This window comes from Drosophila innubila (genome assembly GCF_004354385.1).
Source record: "Drosophila innubila isolate TH190305 chromosome 2L unlocalized genomic scaffold, UK_Dinn_1.0 4_B_2L, whole genome shotgun sequence".
Taxonomy (NCBI): domain Eukaryota; kingdom Metazoa; phylum Arthropoda; class Insecta; order Diptera; family Drosophilidae; genus Drosophila; species Drosophila innubila.
The window spans coordinates 9,203,277-9,224,721 of record NW_022995372.1 but is presented as its reverse complement, the minus strand read 5'-3'; the positions used below and the strand labels follow the sequence as shown (position 1 = coordinate 9,224,721).

The window sequence follows — 21,445 nt, the reverse complement described above, 5'->3', positions numbered from 1 at the left end:
TCAATTTTTTAGTCCAATTCTTTTGTTCCTTGACACTTTTTCATAAGTTCCAAACTGACAACTCTGCCAAAACTTAACCGATTTTTAACCGGAATAACTTAGCCGAAAAAATCAACTTTTATTTTATTTTTTTTAATCTTTGAAGTTTCCATACAAATTGCATCTTTTTGTTGTTGAGTCCCAATCTAATTTTTTCGGCTAAGTTCATGATAAATTGCCCTCTATTTGGGGTTTTTGTTTTATTTGGAGTTGGCCCAGCAAAATAGACTATTACAAAATTTTTTTTTTTATTATTATTTAACCTCTAATTTAAATCTGCATTAAAATTTTATTCAGCTAGAAAATTGACACTTTAGATATTATTTATTTTTCTTTGTTCAATATTGCTTGACTAGTGAGTGTTGTGACACCCCCGACTATTTTCGAATTGCTTTATTCTACTGACAATTTTAAGTAAAGCATTTACGTTAACGTTTTAAGTTTAGTAAAGGCCCATATTTTGCTTGAAATAAATATATCATTTAAATTTCATTAATGGATTGAAATAAATATTTTTTTTAAATTAAATTCTTAAATATTTCGATGAATGCACTTTATTATCAATGTGCATCGATTCTTTAATGCCGATCAACAGCCACCAATACACTCACACTCACATTGTGTCGATTGTAAACATGACAAAGCTTTTACGCAAAATTTGTAACCTTTGCTGTTGCTCTTTCTCTCTCACTCTCTTCCGCCTCTCGCGCACACTTGACACTTTCAGCACGAGCGGGAGAGTGAGCTTTTGTGTGATTGGCCCCCCAAACCCAACGCAGGCGCTCAGAGGAGGCCTCAGTGCATTTTGGTATCGTGCGGCGTGCGTACGTTGTTAACGGTTGTTTCTCTCGCTTGTGGGTGACGCGTGTCGCGACTTTAGTCAGTATTTAGCTTTTTTAAGAATCGACTCGGTTCGGTCAGCAGGCGGCACAGACACAGAACTTGTGGCCGGGCAACGTGAACAACTTTCTATTTTGTTGTTTGTTTTTTTGTGTTTTGTTTTCGCTTTCGATTTTGATTTCTGCTTTTGAATTTTGTTTTTGGCTGCACTTTTTAGTGCGGTAACATTTTCGAATTGACTTACGCATACGCTGTCGAGTGCCATATATATACATATTACGGTACGGTGTAAACCCATTCAGCGTCTGATTCGAAAATAATTACATCTCTCTCACGTCGAACTAAAATACTCGTAACAACAACAAATTTTCCACTGGACTGTGTTGAGCTTTTGCGTGTTCCCTTTCGTCTTGCCTTCGCATTTGACGCACATTTCTTTTTGTTTTTGTCGGCGTTTTTTCTTCTTTCGTCTTTCGCTTTCGATTTCCCAGTGAAATTAAAAATTAAAAACAACAATTAACATGGAAGCGGTAAGCATGACTAATGAGCCGGTATTTTAAATAGATCTGCTCTGATGAAAGTATGCAAAATACTCTACGTATCAGTTCCAAAGTTCAGTAGTGATAAAGCTCGGCTGCCCATTGCGCAAAAGGTTAAAGTCCCTGCTTGCCCCATCAATTGGCCGGCGGGTTTAAAGAACCCATCGAAATAAATGGTTCTCAGGCTTATCAGGAAATTTAATTCTCATGATAAGTACTCATAAGTATGCCACTAGATTAGTGGGTATTATCGGACATTCAACATTATCTAAACTAAGATTTATTGATTCTTTTAATAATTGTGATTTTAATACACACGTTAATTACAAATAATTATTAATAATGTAATTTTAAAAATTAGAAAATTTAAAAAAAGTGCAATTTATTCTGAAGTCAACTAAAATTTTCTATTAAACGAACGGTTACAGATCTTAGTAATGATAGAAAACTAATAGGAATCGCTCTAAAATGTAATGTACATGTAAGGTGTACATTATAATTTTAAATGAAAAGTCATTAAAAAAGCATAAGGTTATCATAAATATATATTTTTAGAAAATAGAATGTATCTAAAAGGTATTTAAGAGAATTAATTCTTAGCTTAAATGGATTTTTTTTTAAAAACAAAACTGTCCCAGATTTGATAAATAAAAAACTATTCTTGCTTCAATTGTGGCCAAATTTATCATAATGTCAGAACTAAAGAATATAGGTTATAATCAGCCATTTGATGACTCGTTAAAGATAAGCAAGTTTTATTTGTTATCTACTTTTTAGACAACATAAAATAGAACATGCTGATTTAAATAACATTGATGAAATAAATGTTTTATTACAGGCGGATAGCTACAGATTTGGAAGCATTGACTATATCGTGTTTCTGGGTATGATCATTTTGTCCACAGGCACTGGCATTTATTTTGGCTGCATAAAGTGAGTGGGTTTATTGAATATTTAACAGAGAACATAACAAATTGTTTTTTTTTTTTTAGAAAGAGTAAAAAATCTATTGTGGATGTGGAGCCAACGCTACCCACCTCAATTAGCACCACAACTACTAGCAGTACGGAGACGCGAAAACATGACTTTGGTTCGGAGAAGATGAGCGAATATCTGCTGGGATCGCGACAACTGAAAGTATTCCCTGTTGCCATGAGTCTTATAGCTAGGTGACAATAAAATTCAAAATCCAACACCCACAACGCCAAAACTTATCTCTCTACTGGTTTATCTACAGTTATGTATCGGGCGTTACAATACTGGGCACTACATCCGAGATATATAACTATGGCACACAGTACTGGTTTATAGCCATTGCCATCATACTTCAGGGAATTGCCGTCTCCTACATCTACATACCAGTATTTGCGACTCTTCAAGTCGGCTCTTCATACGAGGTATGTCTAGAATCAACCATAAACTTAATGATCCCTTACCTCACGTACCAGGGGTATATACGATACGATACTATATGTATGAGTTGTTAAAGGAAATCAAAACACAAATGATAAGAAGAAGCCCGACAGTGTAAGATTGTATTCAATTAAACTATACTAAGTACGTTCTTAGTTGTAAAGATCGGGTATATTTGCTGCAGTCAATTTATGATTTATTGAATGTGTATTTTATAATCGCAATTTTATAAAGATAACCGATATTAGAGCTTAAATATAGTTATAGAACACTTTTATAAAAAGAGAATTTTAAAATTTCAAACGTTGAAATTCCAAATTTTTATCACGATATAATTTTTCATGAGCTTTCGATTCGTCATTGCCCTAAAAACCTTTGAAACAGAATCACATTTTAATTAAGAAAAGACATCACAACGAGTCATTCACTATTGGACTTTGGTCAAGAATATATTGCTCGTGGTTTTGCCATGATCAATGATAAATTAGATTCGTACTTCCATGCCACTTGACAGTTGTTGTGCCCCGGTCCAGGCAATTATTTTTCTCGATTTTTTTATTTTTTAAACATTGGTTTAAATATTGTTCTTTAGAAAAAGGTATTTTTGTTTTATTAGCTTTAAACATTTGAATATAAAGTGTTGAATAGTTGCTAAATATAGTATATTGGACATATTATTAATATATTTAAGAGATCAAATACAGATTATATTCTTTTATCATGTTATTATTTTAAAATAATTTATTACATTTTCAGTATCTGGAAATGCGATTCCACTCAGTTATACGTAGCATAGCTTCATTTATGTTCATTTTGGATGAGGTGAGTCTAATCTTATGTTAATCTGTGATGATTTCTATAATTATTATTCTTTCTCAGATACTTTTTTTGCCATTTGTTGTGTATGTGCCGGCCATAGCTTTGAATCAAGGTAATTTCAATTGAACTCTTAAATAAGATCGCTTAACTCTCTCAATATTTTTTAAGTTTCTGGCATAAATTTGCACGTAATATCAACGGTGATTGTAATCGTGTGTGTTTTCTACACCTTTGTTGGAGGCATTAAGGCTGTGGTGCATACGGATGCCTGGCAAACCCTTGTCATGTTCCTATCTGTGGTGGCTGTGGCCGCATTGGGCACCTATTATGCCGATGGTCTGGACAAACTCTTTGGAGATGCAGCCAAGGGAGGTCGTCTAATATTTTCGAATGCGGATCCATCGCCATATGTGAGGCACACTGTCTGGAGTGTGCTTATTGGCGGCTTCTCCTACTGGACATCCTTCAATGCCGTCAATCAGACCATGGTGCAGCGTTACATGTCGTTGCCTTCATTGAAACAGGCGCGCGCCTCAATGGCCATATTCACAATTGGAGTGGCTGCCTTTGTTTCCGTCTGCTGCTATGTGGGATTGCTGATCTTTGAAATGTACCAGGACTGTGATCCACTGAGTGCAGGTCTTATCACACACGATGATCAATTACTGCCACTTTATGTGGTGCAGAGTGTAGGACACATTCCTGGCATGTCAGGACTCTTTATTGCGGGCATCTTTGGTGCAGCTTTAAGTTCACTATCCGTGGTATTGAACTCCACGTCGTTGGTCATCCTGCAGGACATTGTGCGCGGCTGCTTCAAGATGCAGCCAAGTGAGCGCGCCTCCACCGTGCTGGTGAAGACATCCGTCATAGTGCTGGGCGTGGTGGCGCTATCGTTGGTCTTTGTGTTGGAGCAATTGAGTGGCATACTGAGCATCTGCACCTCCATGACGGCCATTGCTGCGGGCACCACGTTTGGCCTGTTTACGTTGGGCATGCTAGTGCCGTGGGCCAACAATGTTGGGACTGCCGTTGGGGGCATTGCTGGTGCCTTGCTCGCCGGTTGGATATCTTTTGGTACACAGATTACCATAGCAGCGGGAGGTCTCAACTCTCAGAAGCTTCATGTTTCCGTGGAGAATTGTGCAGCGAATGTGACTCTGCCCGAAAATGTTTGGGTGAATGAGGAGGAGGTGTTTCCATTGTATCGTCTTAGCTATCATTGGATCAATCCGATTGGTGTGGCAACGGTTATACTAGTTGGTGCTACCGTCTCACTGTTCACTAAGCCGACAGAGCTAAAGACTCTCGACCCGGATCTGATATCGCCAGTTATACACAGATGTCTGCCAAAGGAATGTTTTGCCAGACGCAACCATTATGCGCAGGCGCAAACGAACCTCCTGAATGGCCAATAAATTGGATGAATATGCAGCGAGAGTAAGCTGCAATTGTACATATAGATACATGCCTCAATTTCACAAAACAAAGCAACAAACAAAAAAAAAATGAAAACAAATACAAGTAGTTAGCAAAATATTCCTAAACAACTACACAGATCCCACATATAATCTAAGTAGTTATAGGCTTAATTTATCATTAGTCTAGTAGTACAAATTGCAGTTCGATTTTGTAAAGGGCGCACATGTAACAAGGTACAGGAATTTATGAATCTGCATAATCATCTTTCGTCTTATCCTTTTAGTTTTACATTCATAATTATCTTATTGCTTATGTTTATATATGTGCTATCATAATAGCTTTATTGAATTGTTGCTTTCCTTGTTTTTTGTTCAACTTATTTCTTTGGCATTTTTGTTTGTTCAATCAATTAGTCGGCAGACTGTGTCTCATATTGAATGTGTGGATTCCGTGTGACTTAGCAAGCATTATGTCTGTGATAAAAATGTAATAAATATACGTACGTATATATATTTATGTATATATTTATACTAAATATACGATTATCAGAAAATGCCGTTGCGTTTGATATGAAAAGTTGATACATAATTTGCGAGCAAGAGCACATTTCTAGCATTATGCTACCTAAAATAAGCCCCTAATTTGGCCATGAATCACAAAATGAGAATCCCTGACTCTCTGCTGCTATGCATATTTACAGTTAGTGATGCTTCTGATGCTGTTGCGATGACTCCTCCGTCGCTGGACTCCGTCTAACCAAGTACTTTCGCAGCTGGAAAGCAATCAGCACAAGACACGCAACTCCGGCACTCACATAGCTATTGAATACGAATTGTTGTGGCAACATCTTGCACTTGAAAACAGCATAATCATCTGGCGTAATTGTGGCCTAAAATTAGGGGGTGATTAGATTTAAGAAAACAAAGAAGGAACGGATTTCCTACCAGCATGAAACTGGGATTCACATTGTTGCGCCAACTGAAGGAGGCCACCGTGTACTCGTCGATGCCCAAGCGATTGATGTTGTGGCAGAAATAATGCGAGTGTCCGGCAAAGGCAAGCCGCGGCTTCAGTAGCTCGCCCAGCATATCGGTGGCGTCTTTGGAGAGCACATGGTAACGCTCCCGAAATGCCTCAATGTGGGGTGCATCGTGCTCCCGACACACCCTATCTGAGATGCGGTACGTGGGAAAATGTTGCATTATAATGGGCTGGCTATACGGATGACGACGTGTGCGTGCGCATTCCGCCTCGTGTGGATGTTGCATGCAGTGTAACGTTCTCGATATATTCTTTAGCGCTGACTCAGCTTCTGTGCAGAACATGCAGCCATCCGCCTCCATGGCCATGGAATTGACAACCACAAAGTGTATCTGCTTAATCGTATACAAGTGCACCTTGGAATAGTTTAGGTAACTCTCAAAGCGCGTCATAAAGAACGGATGCATTCTATAAGGCAATAATTACAATAATTAATTAAATTTCTCTATAAGATTGATCACTACTCACTTGTAGTGAAATCCGACATCGTGATTGCCAACTATGCTGATGAGTGGAATACCTGCAGGTAGATTAAACATTTGCAGATAACGCCACACGTACTCCTGGAACTGTTTGTCGCTGACCATGTCGCCCTCGTCAAACAAGTCCCCTAGCACAAATACCACGTCGGGCTGGAGTAGCCTCGAGGCTGCCTGGAAGGAGCGTGTCATGTGCCACTCGCGGTACAATTTGTCCAGCCAATGTCCACGATGTGGACCCAACAAATGGGGATCTGCGATAACCATGGCTCTCAGTGGATCGTCCACATACTTTTTGCGTCGAATTTCTGGCCATTTGCACTTTTGCAATACCACAAAATCAGCCACGTATTCGCAAAAGATTAGCGCGCACAGTATGATAACAAAACAAGCGTAAATCCAACGCATTTTTCAACAACAATAAAACAATAATAATAATAATACCAACAAGCCGGCGAACTCACGAATGCAGAAACCCGAACACAAGAAAGCAGGGTTGGCGATGTACATAATCATATTCAATAGGGTTGCAAAACCACTTTGGTTATTCACGCAGCAAGTTTGTTTCGTAAGAAAACAATTTGCTTTGCATTGGCGTAATTAATAGAAAATAAATAAGTTAAAGCAAATATTTCGTCAGATAACGAATACTTGTGTTTTATATATTTGTGGTATGTGAAATAACGTGTGGACACTTACAGGAACTAACGTTTTCTCATTTTTACATAATTATTGACGGCGTGCGTTTGCAGATAACAAACATACATACATAACTATGGAGGAATATACACGTGAGCCCTGTCCATATCGAATTGTGGATGATTGTGGAGGCGCCTTTGCAATGGGTTGCATTGGTGGCGGTGTCTTTCAGGCAATCAAAGGTTTTCGAAACGCTCCATCGGGGACGAGCAGACGAATGCTTGGAAGCTTAATTGCAATAAAAACTCGTTCACCTGTCATAGCCGGAAATTTTGCAGTATGGGGAGGAATGTTCAGTACAATTGATTGCACCTTAGTACATTTTCGTAAGAAGGAAGATCCGTGGAACTCTATTATAAGCGGTGCTGCAACTGGTGGTATCTTGGCAGCCAGAAACGGCATTCCAGCTATGGCTGGAAGCGCAATAATTGGAGGAGTTCTCTTGGCTCTCATTGAAGGTGTCGGAATATTGTTCACGAGAATATCTGCCGAACAATTTAAAAATCCATCGCCGCCAACCGAAGACCCAGCTGCTCTTGGTGATCCTTCAAATTTCTCGTTTGGAAGCCCATCCAACAATAAACAATATCAATAAAAATGTTATTACATATTTAATTTGTATGAACAATAGAATTTAAATTAACTATAAAAGCCGAAGTCCAAATTGACTGATTGAACTTGACATGTCTATCGAATTAAACTATTGAGCTTAGTAGTTTCGATATACCGATTACAGGCAGTTTGCTATTTTTAAATTTCGAAACTTGTAAAAAAAAACCCGACTGAAAGACCGTGTAATTAGTGCATAAACTAACTGCTATAATATGCATAACCCTACGTACCAACGCTAGAGATACAAAAGCTTTTCTAGTCTCTAAGATCTAGGGGTTTCAAACAAACAAATTACTTAAAAAAATGTTTTATTTGGTTTTTCTGACTGGAATGATATTCATTTAAAAGAGATCGTAAAAATAATTCAAGCCCTGGCCCAGTTCCCAAATAGAGATGCCAGTTCCCAGCTCCTTAGCCAGCTTAATGCGCTCATTTATAGAGTATAGCGTTGGATAGAACACAATATGACGACCAGTTTCAGTTCTGTAGAATATTTTTGATTAATTAAAAGATATGAAAATAGATTTCATTGATATCTTACTTGATCTCAAAGAAATTCTCAACATCGCGCTCGTCAAAGGTCAGATGCTTCTTCACATGCCTGACCAGCTCCAAGTATTGGCCGTATGTTATGGGCCCTCCACCATCTGGCGTATAATCATTGCCATACATGTTCAAACCCATTAGTATTTTGGCTCGTTTCGCCTCCATTTCGTGGCAACCAGCTGGAGCAATGTGCTCCACGGCTTTGCGAACCCAATAGAGTGGAGCATTCGCACCAGGACGCTGCACACTCGAATAGTCATATGTCATAAGGGAGAAGGCATAGACATGCTTATACAATTTATCCATGTGCTTTTCACCAAACAAATTTGGCATATCCTTACGTTGTGGAGGTATCACCAATACGAGGCGTAGTTGCTCCTTTTGCAGCTCCTTGGCTGCACATGAGGAAAAGTCAATGAAAATATTAAGTATACTCGTATTTACAACAAAACACGCACCCATTTGTAGCACCAATGTGTAGAGGATTTGTTCATCAATTCGTCCCGCAAGTTGCGACCACACCTCCAGTATCAACCCATCAAATCCGTGCTCTTTGCATGACTTGATCAACATATCATTCAGTCTTGTGCGTTCCTTGGCATCACTTAACAGCAGCTTAATATCGCGATCCGTAAAGTGGTCAAATATAAAACGTGGAAATACTACAATAGAAAAAGGCACACCATGGAGAACCTATTTATGGAATGTGAGTACTCAGAACAGCACCTTTGACTGTACGAAGCTGTGGCTGCTGCTGCACCTTGCCCTTCCGTCGAACATCAGTTAACCAGCCGGCATCGATGTCATGAGTGCCCGCCACAACATAGGCGTTGCCTTGCTTCGTAATCTGCAGCCAGACAGGTGATATGATGTCAAACTTCTTTGCAAAGATCTTGGCCACATCATAGCCATGCGAGTTCCACTACAGAATATATTTAATATATTAATAATAATGTATAAATCTAAACACTATATGCTGCAGTTGCTCACGGGCGTCACATAGCCAAGCGTTGTGCCGTTGAAATGTCGCAGAGCAGTGTCCTTGTAGTATGCCTCATGATTCATTAAAATGTCCTTTGGCAGCGGCTCTGATGATATCAAGTCCAAACCAAACACATCATTGTCCTGCGGGCCACGCAAGTACTTGGACTCTTTGTGCTTTGACTTGGATTTACTATCGGGTGACAGTGTGCCAGATGCGTACTGGCAGCTCATCAGGATGCACACTATAATGTGCACATAGGACGCGTTCATTTTTTTTAACACAGATTAGGAACACCTAAATAGACAGATAGAAAACCAAGAAATCCTTTAAATCCATGTTACCACACATCCACATCCCATAAGTCTTACTTGAATGCTCACCTGGTAGCTGCACTATTGGAAATGCATAAATATTGCACATAAACAAAACACTTCGCGACCACAAATGAGTCGCCGGTCGGGCCACACTGTGAAAACACTGATTTGGCTGAAAAGGTTGCCACCCAGCAAAATCTGACGATCTGGCAAGCAGTATCATTTAGGTAAGTGTCAACTTGGAAACAACTAGATTTTCTGACTTTTTCTTAAATTTGAATGATGAAGTCGATGAATCCATGCCTAGTTATCCGATGTATCGATTTGATATTCCCATTATTTTCGATGTTCTTAAAATCAAATTCAACTTTAAGCTCGGTGCTCAGTTTGGATTTACATTATCATTTACCTCCTGGAGTTTTTCCATGAATTAAATAAAACGCTCCTATTTGAAACTTATGCATGCGTTCTGTATACACATATTTATATAGTATATTCTATAATTAAATGTTTATACTGTATAAATTAGGGAATTATCAACATAATGGTGTTTAACTTAACATAAAATTAAATTAAATCTAGTGCATAGACTAACAGAAAACTACTACAATCAATCATGTTTCCAATCTAATTATCACTTTTAAAAAAATGAAAATAATTGATTTAAGAAATTTAAAATATTAAACATAGCGCTACGTAAAGATAGAGATAATCATAAAATTCTATTCATAATTATAATCATTTGCATCTGCATACGTGTGTGTGTGTATGTGTGTATATTTAGACAAACACACGCATTAAATCGCTACCCGTCGAGTTGCTTCCCGGCGTGGAGCTGTTGCTCTTCCATGGATTGTTGCCGCCAGCTACTCCGCTTGCTGCACCACCTCCACCGCTTGTTGCACCACCTACTCCGCCGCTGTTGGTGAGAATGTTGCTGCTGTCGGACAACGTACGCATCAATTGTTTCTTGAGCAGCTGATGCTGTGGACTTGGACTGCCGACGGCATTGACGCCGCCACTCTGCAGCTGCAGTGGCAAATGCATTGGACGCTGACGCATAAATTGTCTATTATTGTTATGGTTGTTGCTGTTGCTGCTGCCGCTGCCGCCAGCAATTGTGTGCCGCTGATGATGCGACGCCATCAACTTGCGTCGCTTCTCATAGAAACTGTGCATGCGCTTGAGATGCTCCTGATCTTGATATTGTTGTTCGTTGCCTTCGTTGTGTTCCGGCTTCTCCTTGTCTTTGTCCGCAATCGTTTTCACTTTGCCCGACAGCAATTCGTTTAGCCGCTTCACAGTCAGGCTGGCTACATTGTTGCTCCCATTGCCCAGGCGACTCAACAGCGCTCGCTTGTTGCATCTCAGTCTATCCTGGGCAATTATGCTGCACTTCTGGGCATATATCGTCTTGCCATGCGACGCATTCCTGGGCAACAGTTGCAATTGCTGTGAGCCCACATTTCCGTTGCAATTCCCCGTTGGTGGCGGAGGGGGTGGGCGGGCAAGTGTGCCCACAACGCCGCTGCTGCCGTTGAGCGAAAGCAATCCATTGTTGGCCTTGCGAGTCATCAGAACATTTTTGCGCAGTGTAGCGCCCATGCCATTGGGCAGCTTGACGAGGCCAAAGGTATTCATGGCCAAGGGACGCGGAGGGCCGGCATAGAGCGTCATGTTGAAGTACGTGGTATCCTCGTGATATTTGGCATTAACCAATTGGCGATGTGGCTGTGCTTGGAACTCGTTCTCATAGCTATTGTATGTGTTGTTGGTGGTGGCATGTTGTGGTTGTTGTTGTGGCTGGATTGTTTCCAGCTTGACAGTCTTTGGGTGGTTGGCTTCCGCGCTAACAGTCTCCAGTTTCGTAAAGTCAAAATCGCTTAGTTCATCGTTGAAATGATTGGCCACGCCTACTCCATTTGCATCCGTAGTTGCTCCTGCAACTGTCTGCAACACGTTCACATTCACATCGACATTGTCATAGCCAGCTTGGGTGAGAAACTCGGCTATAACCTGCTGCTGACTTTGTTGATCCAACACGGACACCTGATTATTGTCAGTAATCTCATAGTATGAGATTGGCAGTATCATGTGCTCATCCGCTGCAGTTGTTGCAACTGTTGCTGTGGTTGTTGTTGTCTCCGCATCATCATCATCTGTCAGCGAGGGAACATTGTAAACACTAAACTGTGCCGTCACCTCATCATTAAGTTCCTGCTTCAGTTGCTGCTGCTGTTGTTGCTGTTGCTGGTCTGCCTGCTCCAACATCTGTTGCTGCTGATAAATTAATTGCTGCAGCTGCATGGCATCTATTGTAGACAGTTGCGTCTGGTCTGCTTCATGTGCATTCTCCTCACTGTATACCTGTTGTTGTTGTTGTTGCTGCTGTTGTTGTTGGTAGAGTCCGTAATCATTGGCATCTGTATTAATGGTGCCATCATCAAATCGAAGTCGTTTTGTTGCTGGCGCATGCTCTGACGTTTCCAGCTGTTGTTGTTGTTGTTGCTGCTGCTGCAGCTGCATTTGCAACTGTTGCGGTTGCGATTGTGACTGCGACTGTGAGGTGTCCAGTGCGCTCTCATCGAAGGGTATATCCGACTCGACAGTATTTAGAATCTCATTGATAAACTTGCTATCTAACATATCATCCAATGTCAGCGATATGGAATTATCATCGGATGTATTATGCATGGGCAGGGACTCCTCAGTAACACCCGAAAGATCAACCAGATGCTGGCGTTGTTGTTGTTGTTGCTGCTGCTGCTGCTGTGCCTGTGTCTCCAGATCCACATGACCGGTTATAGAGGAGACAGCCTGATCCAATTCACTCAGCTGCTGTTGTTGTTGCTCATATAGAGGCGCCAATTGCTTCTCCTTGCCAGCTTTGCTACGATGATGTGGTGCAGATGCTTCTGTTGTTGCACCCTTTAGCTGCAGGAAGAGGCATTAATAATGTATACATATAGAATATATATATAAATATATATATATTTATGGTATCCCACCTTCTTCTTATTTGGCTGTGTCTCGTCCAGCATGCTGTTGAGCTGCGCGGGCGCGGGAGAATATGCGATGGCATGCTCATTGCCATTGCTGGCCACAGTCGCCAGTGTTGGCGTCGGCGGCAGTGAGCATGAAGAATTGGATGACGAGGAGAATACCGTTATTGAAGCAGGTACAGCGGCAACTGCGACTGCTGCTGTTCCTGCTGCTGCTCCTCCAACTGCTGCCTCCTCCTTGAAAATGGCAGCTATTGGTGGTGCAACGGCAACAGTTGTTGCTATGGCACTGGCACTGCTCTTCTTAGAGCCAACTTTGTGATGAACCTCCGAGTGGTGGCGATTCTTGGATGACTTCGAACGTGATCGACTTGTACTGCTGCTGGTCTTTGAGGAACTGCTACTCTTGCTGCTGCTGCTGCTGCTTTTGTGACGCGACGAGGATGACGATGATGTTGCCGAGCTGCTGGAGGCGTGTGTGCTTGTGTTGTTGCTGCTACTGCTGTTTGTGTTGTTGTTGCTATTAACAGCAGCTGTTGAGCTACTGGAGCCATTGGAAGAGCTGGACGTTGTAGCTGACAGTGTATCTGTGGGAGAGCCCAACAATTCCGCTGGTTCCCGCACGCCATCCTGACTGTTCTCCGCCAGTGCACCTGCTGCTGCCATGGAACGTGGCTGATGTGTTGTCTCCGTGGTGTTGAGCTTGCTCGGAATACTATCCCAAATGCTGGGATGTTGCAATGCAATGTGATTGTTGAAACCTGGCTTGGTGTAGCTGCCACTGCATGAGTTGCACACGACAATGTCACGTGTTGCCTGCTTGGGCACCATGTCATAGTAGGACATGTCTGCGGCATTTAATCGCTGCACCTGCACAACATGAGCTGCTTGCTTTGCATCATTGCCACGTCCTCCGCTGCCGCTGCCGCTTCCGCCACCGCCACGTAAATGCGTCTTCTCCGCCGCACGCAACTGTTTGATCATTTTGTCCAGATCAAAGACCTGTTGCCACTTCTGACCCTGCATGGTAGCCAAGGCCAAGCTGGACGAAGCCAACATGCTGCCCAGTTGAGCGGCAGCAGCGGCGCTGCCAGCGATCACATCTGTCTTGGACGAGTTGGTCATGTTTGTTGTTGTTGTTGGTTGTGTTGTGGATAATGCTGTTGTTGTTGGTGTGGATGGCGGCGCTTTTGTGTGCTTCGTTGTACCGTTGCCGTGATCCGTATAGATTAGTGCAGCGCTCATGGGCATGTTGTTCTTGTTGTTGTGGTTGTTGTTGCTCTTCCTAGCCTGGCAGTTGTGTGAATGATGCAATGGCAATGCAAGGTGGAATCTGCTGGCGGCCTATGTTGATGAGGGTATATAGAGTTAGCTTGGCGACGCGAGTGGCATTTTCTGCAACAAACAACAAATTGATGAATGTTGCATTTAACATTATCATTGTTTTCGCAATTGCGATGTGATGAACGCACAGTGCAATTCAAACTATATTCGCTATACAGTGTATCCAAAACTGTGTACCCTCCTCACCATACGCAACAGCTGTGCGTTGCTGCCAGATACGAATGCAAATACAAGAAACGGGTTGGCAGCCCTGCCAACCCGACACCAATACAATTGCACGTGTTGCTATCTCGCTCGCACTTGAACGCCTAACACACACTCACCCAACCAACAAACAAAGCCTGTTTGGAAAACTACGCACACGAACAATTATTAACTTATTGATCCGAATTTACAAGCATTCTTAAATTTTTATGATTTTGACTTACATGTGCGTTAACGTTAACACAATTCCATTGTGTTAAAACGGCCTGCTGTTTTTAGCCAATTTTCATTCGCCTTGCCGTCGCCAGAGTTGTCAATGTTTTTCAATTTTATCAAAATATGCAGATGAGCCAGTGTTGCCAACTTTTTAGAGGAAAAATGCGCTATTTCTGGCCGAAGCATCCGAAAATGGCACAGCTGATTTACAAATATAGTAGCAGTGCTTCTAACTTAGATATTTTATAGCTTACTCTGGCTATTTCCAAAATTCGATTGATAAAGAAATTTGAAAATTGCTGTTAGCCGAAAATGCTATTTGTAGTTTTTCTAAAACAATGCTTTTTTTTTTCCAAATGTGCACTTCATTTAGAAATAACTTAGTAATCAATAAAAAGTTGTAAGGAAAATTCAAAATTCGAAATTATTATGAAGGTCTGAATTTCGTCTCCCTTTGAGGAAAGAATAAATACTTCGACAAAATTTTAACATAAATTCTGCAAAAATTTTCAAAATTCTAGAATTTAAATTTTAGAAGTTCCAAAATTTTATCATTTTTCAAACAATATAAATGATTTTTGAACGTCAAAACTACTGTTAGTTGTTTTTGTTACAAAAAAAAAAGGTAAAGGTACTAAATAAAAGACAATTTTGTACAAGGGAATTAAAGCACATAAAAAATGTACTACTTTTTACTTAAATTAATCGCCTGATGTACATATAATTGAGCATAATATATGTACAAGCAGCCTCTTTGGGCAAAACGAACCCGACGAACAAAATCTCTTCTTTGTTTTTCCTTTAATGGAGTCAGTAGTATGTAACTGACGTGTGTTTAACCCTGTTTGGTCTTCTTCTGCTGCAGCAGCTTAAATTCCGGTGCCCACACAATATTATTTATGAATTCCCCTAAGAGATAGCATAATAAACTCAATCCTACCATTCCCCCAAACATCACAAAGCGCAGTGGCATTGACAACACCTCCAATAGGGGATAAACCCACACACCGCTAAAGTAACGTACTATGTGCACCCAAATGATGTAGAGAATCATGAACGACGCATTTCCAGTGACGCCGGCCAATCGACTGGGGAAGCAGCGGAAACAAGTAAACAGATCCATGATAGCCAAAAGGGCAACATTTGTATGAACAACGTGATTCAGCCAACTGCAAAGGTCAAAGTTAATAAATGCTAATTAAATGGTAAACAACGGTTGCACATACCTGGGAAAGATTGCGTCAAGTTCTGCGGGAAAGATGAGCTCACGGTCCCATAAATAAATGATCCAGAAGGAGACGGCAACATTGTGAGCGATTGGAAATGCAAACGTGGCAAATAAGTAATCTCTGCACTGACGCAAAAAGGACTTTGGAGCCACTGTAACCGTGTTGTCCCCAACCAGATCGTTCAATAGTGCCACGGTGTGGTATACCGCCTGCAGTACGACATCGAGGAATGTTAGATACTTGAATTTTCCACCCCAGCGTGTCTTGAGCTCTTCCTCCTCGTGCAGACCTTTGGGCCAATGAACTTTCAGTAAATAGTAGTAAATGCCATAACAGAATTGAGCCGCTGCCAGCAGGTGAACTAAGAAGCGCAGGTAACTGAACGCTCCACTCGTATAGGCATCGTTGTGCGTTTCCAGTTGAGCTGTGTTCGCCTGGGCTGCTTCTCTGGCCGCCTGTTGTTCGCGAAGCTGTTTTTTACTCTTGGTCATCGTTTAAATAAATAATGACCAATAAATAAACGCGGCGTTTTTCCTCTCAACAGCTCTCAGCAATACGTTGCCACATGACAGAAAAAATATTACATTTAATTTAAACATCTGGCAGCCTGGAAACTGATTTGGAACATATTTTATTTCAGTGCCTTTTTTTCGAAAACGATCTTTTTGGTAATTTTTAAAATTTTTTTAAAATTGAATCTTGAAAAGTCTTGCAGATTTTTTGTTAGAGTTTTGGAATTTTTTTTATCATGTTTAACTTCTTTGCTAAAAAAGTGACGAGCTCCAATGGGTAAATAAATTTTTTTTCTGGCAGCGCTGCTAAAGAACAGAACAGCTGTTGATTGTTTTTGTTACCAAATAAGTGAATAATGTGGAAAAATTTATTATTTAATACACGGAATGTGTTGAGACAACAGCAACAAGTATGATTGAAGCACTTGATATAGAAGTCAATCATTAATAAGCCTTCATTTCACAGATAAAATGTAGACACTTTGCAGCAAAGGCGACTGCACCGAAAATAGTGAACTTGGAACAAGTGCACATTAATGAGGCCATTAAACTGGAGCCGACTCTGTCCGTTTACACGCCGGAAGTGTGGAGACGTGCACATGAGACATTTCAGAATCATGGTCTGGAGACTGTTAACTTTCTGAGAATTGTTACAGGCAATCCAACAGTGTTGAAACGCACGCCACAGCGTATTATTGAAAGCTTGGAAATTTGGCGCGCCTGTCAATTCGGAGAGCATTTGTTACACCTGCTATTGACCAAATATCCGGAACTGTTGGATGTCAACAATGCTCATCAACTGCTCACCTTAATTGCCTATCTGAAGAGTCGCGTATCAACGAATAAGAATGTGTGGAAGTTGCTAATGAACAGTCCGGATTTATTAGCACAATCAGAGCAGAGTATTGAGGAGAAGTTTAATTATTTAATTAATATAATGCGCCTTGAGGTGCCAGAAATTGTTAAATCCGCCGCAATGTCACTGCCTTTTAAGGAATTGCATTGCCGACACACGTTCCTTTTGCGTTTGGGTTTGTTTAAGCCGCGTGCTCTGAAAGCGGATCCAAATGAGCGTACAACCAACAATAGACTCTATCAGATTACGGATACATCGGAGAAATCATTTGCCACAAAGATTTGTAATGTCACATTGTCCGAGTTTGAGGCTTTTAAGGAATTATTATCACGTGAATTAGAACGCAAGTCACGAAAACCAAAGGATGATGAGGAACTTAGTGACGATGATGAAGTTGTCAATTAGAATTGTTAAGCTAAGTGTTATCCACTAAATTAAAAATAAATTAAAAAGTAAAATTATATATTTTATGTTATTGGAAATTTTTGAAACTTGTTCGTTGCTGGGCAAAAATTGTTAACAGCATACTCGGCATGAAGGGAGCATGATCTGTTAAGATGACAGATACGTAAACACGTGAATGGCAAACAATTTTTAACTTGTCCAATTGGGAGGCAAGCTTTCTTAGCACCGGCATCTCGGCAATTATTGCTGAGAACTTAAAAAAATTTAAAGTGCGAGCTTTAAGTGAGGAGCGAAATTGCTTATGAGGAGTAGCGTCGTTAAATTTTATGCATATATTATACCAGACTGTTCTGGTACATCAGATGACTATTAAAAAATACTGAATCAGTATTAATTAAAACGCGTTATTGGTCGCGTGTGGCCACACTGGCAATTTTAAATGTAGGTGAATGTAAATTTCAAAATGCACTAACTTTGAAATAAATTAATAGGTTAATAAAAATTTACAATTCGAAATTAGATTAAATTACGGAAAACATTTTTATGAACGTTTGTAGTTCGTCACTCACAGGGGAAAGAAGTTACAAATTTAATTCTAAAAAGCGTATCAAAAAATCGAAAAAGCTCTAACAATAACCTCGCAAAAATTTAAAAATTCTATCTTCAATATTAAGAAAAATTTCAAATTAGGTGAATTTTCTTGGGTGGAACCAAATTTTTCAATTTGATTAAACTAGAACAAGCTGCCAGATCAGGAATTTATGTAGGGTGGCAGCCCTTGCACCTGGTGAAAGTCTTCCAAACCAGTGCTGTCAAGTTTTTAAGGGAAACTGTTTCCATCTAGAAACCATCTAAATTTGTGTTATTGGGGCAGATTTGCACAGTTTTATCAAAAATATCAAAAGCAAAACTTAGCTGAATACAAATTTTAAATATCCAGATTTCCAGCTAATAGCAATTTTGAAAAATTTCTAGCAAACGCATTCTGAAAATATCCAGATCTAGCTATAAAATAGCTAAGTTGGCAACAGTGTCAGGAGGGCACTAGTAGAGATTTTTATTCAAAATTTAATTACAATTAAACATTTCGTGGTTTGGTTAAGCGCAGCAAGCAATAAATTCGCACACACAATAAATCTGACTCCCATGGCCATGTCCATACTGACGTCACTGGGCATATTTAGCTGTGCATGCTGGAAACCAATGATAACATGTCTAGTAATCCGTTTGATAGCGACGAGGAGCCGAGTGCCGCCAGTGACGAGATACTGGAGGGCTTCCTCTGTCCCATTTGTCGTGCCGACCTGAAATCTATTGATTTCCTAACGGAGCACTTTGCCCGCCAACATGCCGAGGAGGAGGATGCCCTGAAATCCGTCTTTAAGGATATATTTACTAAAGCCAAGAAGAAAATCCTCAACAACTTTGACGATGATCGCGATCGTGGAGCTTCGTCGACAGTGTCCGCGTCCGCTTCTGCGTCGGCTGCAAGAGCCTCCAATGCGGGACCCAACGGATCGAGGACGAGCAATGCGAGGACGCGTAACAATGTCTTTAACAATATGTCGAGGCAAAGTGTCGGCGCCGAGCGCTCCTACAATGAATACTTTCAGTCCGTGCGCAATCCTCGCCTGGAGCGTTACGCCAGCGAGACGAACAAGCTGATCATAAGACTGCACCGACTGTTGAAGGACTTGCCCACGGATGCAGTGCAGCGCAAGCAACACGAGCAACAGACAGTTCCTTGGCTGGACGGAAGCTCCGTCAAGCTGTGTCCCAATTGCGCCAAAAGTTTCCACATTGCCCGGCGGCAACATCATTGCCGTCTCTGTGGTGGCATCATGTGCCATGACTGTTCCCGGTTCCTGCCACTGGAGAATGCAAGTAAGGGCATTCTGCATAATCTGTAATCTTTATACTCAATGATTTCTTTGCAGTGCAATTGGCCAGTTTGTCCACTACACGGAGCGATCCCGTGCAACAGATGCAGCATCACGAGGATCGGTCCATACGTCTCTGCCAGCATTGCCTCTGGCTGCTGGACACGCGTCAGGATATGCACGAGAGCCGCACTTGCCGCCCATTGCTTGCCCAAGTCTATGAGGAGATCAGGCAGCTGGAGAAGCAAGTCTCACCCGATTTGGACATGTACTTGAAGATTGTCAACAGTCTGTACGAGGGCGAGTCCATCTTTACCATCGCTGATGCGGGTGCATTGCGTGGCAAGATTGGTCAAGTGGCGGAGACAATTGATGTACGGAGCAAACGTATATTGACAATACATTCTGAGCCGGGCAGCCGTGAGGAGGCACTGAAGAAGGCCATCAGGCTAAGCTGTGTTCAGCTGATCAAGGAACGCATGCTTTCACTGCCTCCCCTGCCTGATGAAGCCCTTATACTTCAGATCCAGGAGCGCAAGCGCATGGAAACTGAACAGCGCATTCTAACCGAGCAGCGAATGGCGATGGAAGCCTATGAGCGCTATGGTTCCACAATCCAAGCCGGCGTCAGCATGGAGAACCGCAGCTTTGCCCAAGGCGTAAGTAGATCCGAGTATAACAGCTACTCCTAGTAACTAATGATTGAATAACTCCACAGTCCGATCTGCAATCCTTGAACAACTGGTCAGCACCACAAGCGTCCACGACAAAGTCGAGTGTGGATGATCCGCTAATCGAGCAAATCAACAATGTCAAGGGATACATCAAGCAGGCGCGTCAGGACATGAACTTCGAGGTCGTCGAGACGCTGGAGATGAATCTGCGGGATCTGCAGCGGGAGTTCTACGAGCGACAACGTCACTCCAGTCACAGCGCCACATCGCCCCAATCTGGCAACTAGACACATCTTTAGCTTAAACAAATACAGTATGTCAAGTAACTCTTTTGACAAGAAATAAACATATTTTTATTTTTCAAAATTGTTAAACCCAAAGCATCTTGTTTATAAATAATAATAAACCTGTTCTAAAAACCAAAGGAAACTTTAATTTAAAAAAAAAACAACAATTATTATTCATTTATTTTTATATTTTTCATATTTTATTATAATTGCTTATGGCTTAAAAAAAAGTGAATTGTTTCGTCAAAACAATTACTGGACATACTGTATATGACGTATTTATATAACCATTCTCGCTTTTTTAACTAAATAAATGTGATTGCATTCGAAATTTTATTTATTTTTTTCAATTCGTGTATTTTGTGCAGATGTTTTCAATGTTGTGATATTTTGTGCGTATTACGTATGAAAATTGAATGTCACTTCGAAATTTTTGTAATCTGTAATAAATCTTTAAGAGCATATATCTCAATCTCACTGTTTAGGACTTTAGACCCACAGCGGCAATCAGAGATTTCACCTTGGCAATGTAAGCAGACTGGGCGTCGGCATTGCTCATGCCCTTTATTTTGTTCCACGCCTCCCACTTGGCTTTGCCCTTGAAGTCCAGAAAGCCGGGCTTGTCTGCACATAAAAGCGTTAATTAAATACACCACATAGTGAACACACCCATTTTACCTGTATTGCAATCTCCCACTTTGGCCTGCTTGTAGAGACTGTAGAGCTCCAACAAATCATTGTCAGCCGGCGTGCTGTTCAAGTTCTTGACATCCTCAGCGGCTTGATCGAATTCCTGTTAAATTAAAAGACACGTATATCATTTAAACATTTTTTTTAATTTACTCATTAATAATTCACCTGTAATTCAGACATGATTAAAATGAAAGTCAACAAAGTTTATCGGCTCCTAAAAAACGTTTTTCTTCTGCGTTATTTATAAGACGCTGCCACCTGGCAGAAAAAAATTACAGGTAATTTGAACGTCTGGCAGCCTTAAAAAACGATCTAGATCATTTTACATTGCAGTGCGTTTTTTCGAAAATGATCTTTTTTGTTATTTGTGTAATTTTTAAAGCTAGTACTTTGAA

General features: G+C 40.9%; 9 protein-coding genes across 12 annotated transcripts; 4 read left to right on the top strand and 5 right to left on the bottom strand.

The window, feature by feature from the left end:
• Nucleotides 1-644: 644 nt before the first annotated feature.
• Nucleotides 645-20,450, top strand: LOC117782368 (rabenosyn-5). 2 transcript variants are annotated; one of them, XM_034619470.1, is made up of 4 exons: nt 645-651; nt 18,709-19,400; nt 19,454-20,055; nt 20,115-20,450. In XM_034619470.1, exons 2-4 carry the CDS (start codon nt 18,728-18,730, stop codon nt 20,355-20,357), a joined length of 1,518 nt encoding a protein of 505 aa, XP_034475361.1. In that variant the 5' UTR covers nt 645-651; nt 18,709-18,727; the 3' UTR covers nt 20,358-20,450. The 2 variants fall into 2 exon arrangements, with proteins under 2 accessions (XP_034475361.1, XP_034475360.1); XM_034619469.1 differs by lacking the exon at nt 645-651 and having other exon boundaries at nt 18,519-19,400.
• LOC117782367 (sodium-coupled monocarboxylate transporter 2) lies at nt 843-5,148 on the top strand. The gene is made up of 8 exons (XM_034619468.1): nt 843-918; nt 1,097-1,409; nt 2,257-2,351; nt 2,411-2,587; nt 2,656-2,815; nt 3,588-3,653; nt 3,711-3,762; nt 3,819-5,148. The coding sequence occupies exons 2-8, from the start codon at nt 1,401-1,403 to the stop codon at nt 5,066-5,068; spliced, it is 1,809 nt and encodes a 602-aa protein (XP_034475359.1). The 5' UTR covers nt 843-918; nt 1,097-1,400; the 3' UTR covers nt 5,069-5,148.
• LOC117782370 (metallophosphoesterase 1 homolog) lies at nt 5,452-7,090 on the bottom strand. Of its 2 annotated transcripts, XM_034619474.1 has the most exons (4): nt 6,582-7,090; nt 6,017-6,521; nt 5,771-5,961; nt 5,452-5,545 (listed from the first exon to the last, which is right to left on the bottom strand). In XM_034619474.1, the coding sequence occupies exons 1-3, from the start codon at nt 6,998-7,000 to the stop codon at nt 5,773-5,775; spliced, it is 1,113 nt and encodes a 370-aa protein (XP_034475365.1). In that variant the 5' UTR covers nt 7,001-7,090; the 3' UTR covers nt 5,452-5,545; nt 5,771-5,772. The 2 variants fall into 2 exon arrangements, with proteins under 2 accessions (XP_034475365.1, XP_034475364.1); XM_034619473.1 differs by having other exon boundaries at nt 5,452-5,961; nt 6,582-7,089.
• Nucleotides 7,126-7,906, top strand: LOC117782376 (mitochondrial import inner membrane translocase subunit Tim17-A). The gene is made up of 2 exons (XM_034619481.1): nt 7,126-7,263; nt 7,345-7,906. The coding sequence occupies exon 2, from the start codon at nt 7,368-7,370 to the stop codon at nt 7,884-7,886; it is 519 nt and encodes a 172-aa protein (XP_034475372.1). The 5' UTR covers nt 7,126-7,263; nt 7,345-7,367; the 3' UTR covers nt 7,887-7,906.
• LOC117782369 (chitinase domain-containing protein 1) lies at nt 7,229-9,907 on the bottom strand. 2 transcript variants are annotated; one of them, XM_034619471.1, is made up of 6 exons: nt 9,815-9,907; nt 9,440-9,728; nt 9,176-9,371; nt 8,908-9,111; nt 8,445-8,844; nt 7,229-8,386 (listed from the first exon to the last, which is right to left on the bottom strand). In XM_034619471.1, the coding sequence occupies exons 2-6, from the start codon at nt 9,701-9,703 to the stop codon at nt 8,245-8,247; spliced, it is 1,206 nt and encodes a 401-aa protein (XP_034475362.1). In that variant the 5' UTR covers nt 9,704-9,728; nt 9,815-9,907; the 3' UTR covers nt 7,229-8,244. The 2 variants fall into 2 exon arrangements, with proteins under 2 accessions (XP_034475362.1, XP_034475363.1); XM_034619472.1 differs by having other exon boundaries at nt 9,803-9,901.
• On the bottom strand, nt 10,363-14,617 carry LOC117782381 (serine-rich adhesin for platelets). The gene is made up of 5 exons (XM_034619486.1): nt 14,523-14,617; nt 14,223-14,447; nt 12,757-14,145; nt 12,116-12,682; nt 10,363-11,983 (listed from the first exon to the last, which is right to left on the bottom strand). The coding sequence occupies exons 3-5, from the start codon at nt 13,999-14,001 to the stop codon at nt 10,529-10,531; spliced, it is 3,267 nt and encodes a 1,088-aa protein (XP_034475377.1). The 5' UTR covers nt 14,002-14,145; nt 14,223-14,447; nt 14,523-14,617; the 3' UTR covers nt 10,363-10,528.
• On the bottom strand, nt 15,169-16,296 carry LOC117782373 (androgen-induced gene 1 protein). Its single transcript, XM_034619476.1, has 2 exons — nt 15,741-16,296; nt 15,169-15,683 (listed from the first exon to the last, which is right to left on the bottom strand). Exons 1-2 carry the CDS (start codon nt 16,232-16,234, stop codon nt 15,350-15,352), a joined length of 828 nt encoding a protein of 275 aa, XP_034475367.1. The 5' UTR covers nt 16,235-16,296; the 3' UTR covers nt 15,169-15,349.
• On the top strand, nt 16,565-17,572 carry LOC117782371. The gene is made up of 2 exons (XM_034619475.1): nt 16,565-16,665; nt 16,722-17,572. The coding sequence occupies exons 1-2, from the start codon at nt 16,612-16,614 to the stop codon at nt 17,514-17,516; spliced, it is 849 nt and encodes a 282-aa protein (XP_034475366.1). The 5' UTR covers nt 16,565-16,611; the 3' UTR covers nt 17,517-17,572.
• A 226-nt stretch (nt 20,451-20,676) lies between the features above and the next one.
• LOC117782380 (acyl-CoA-binding protein homolog) lies at nt 20,677-21,317 on the bottom strand. Its single transcript, XM_034619485.1, has 3 exons — nt 21,216-21,317; nt 21,036-21,150; nt 20,677-20,981 (listed from the first exon to the last, which is right to left on the bottom strand). The coding sequence occupies exons 1-3, from the start codon at nt 21,228-21,230 to the stop codon at nt 20,839-20,841; spliced, it is 273 nt and encodes a 90-aa protein (XP_034475376.1). The 5' UTR covers nt 21,231-21,317; the 3' UTR covers nt 20,677-20,838.
• Between the last annotated feature and the right edge of the window lie 128 nt (nt 21,318-21,445).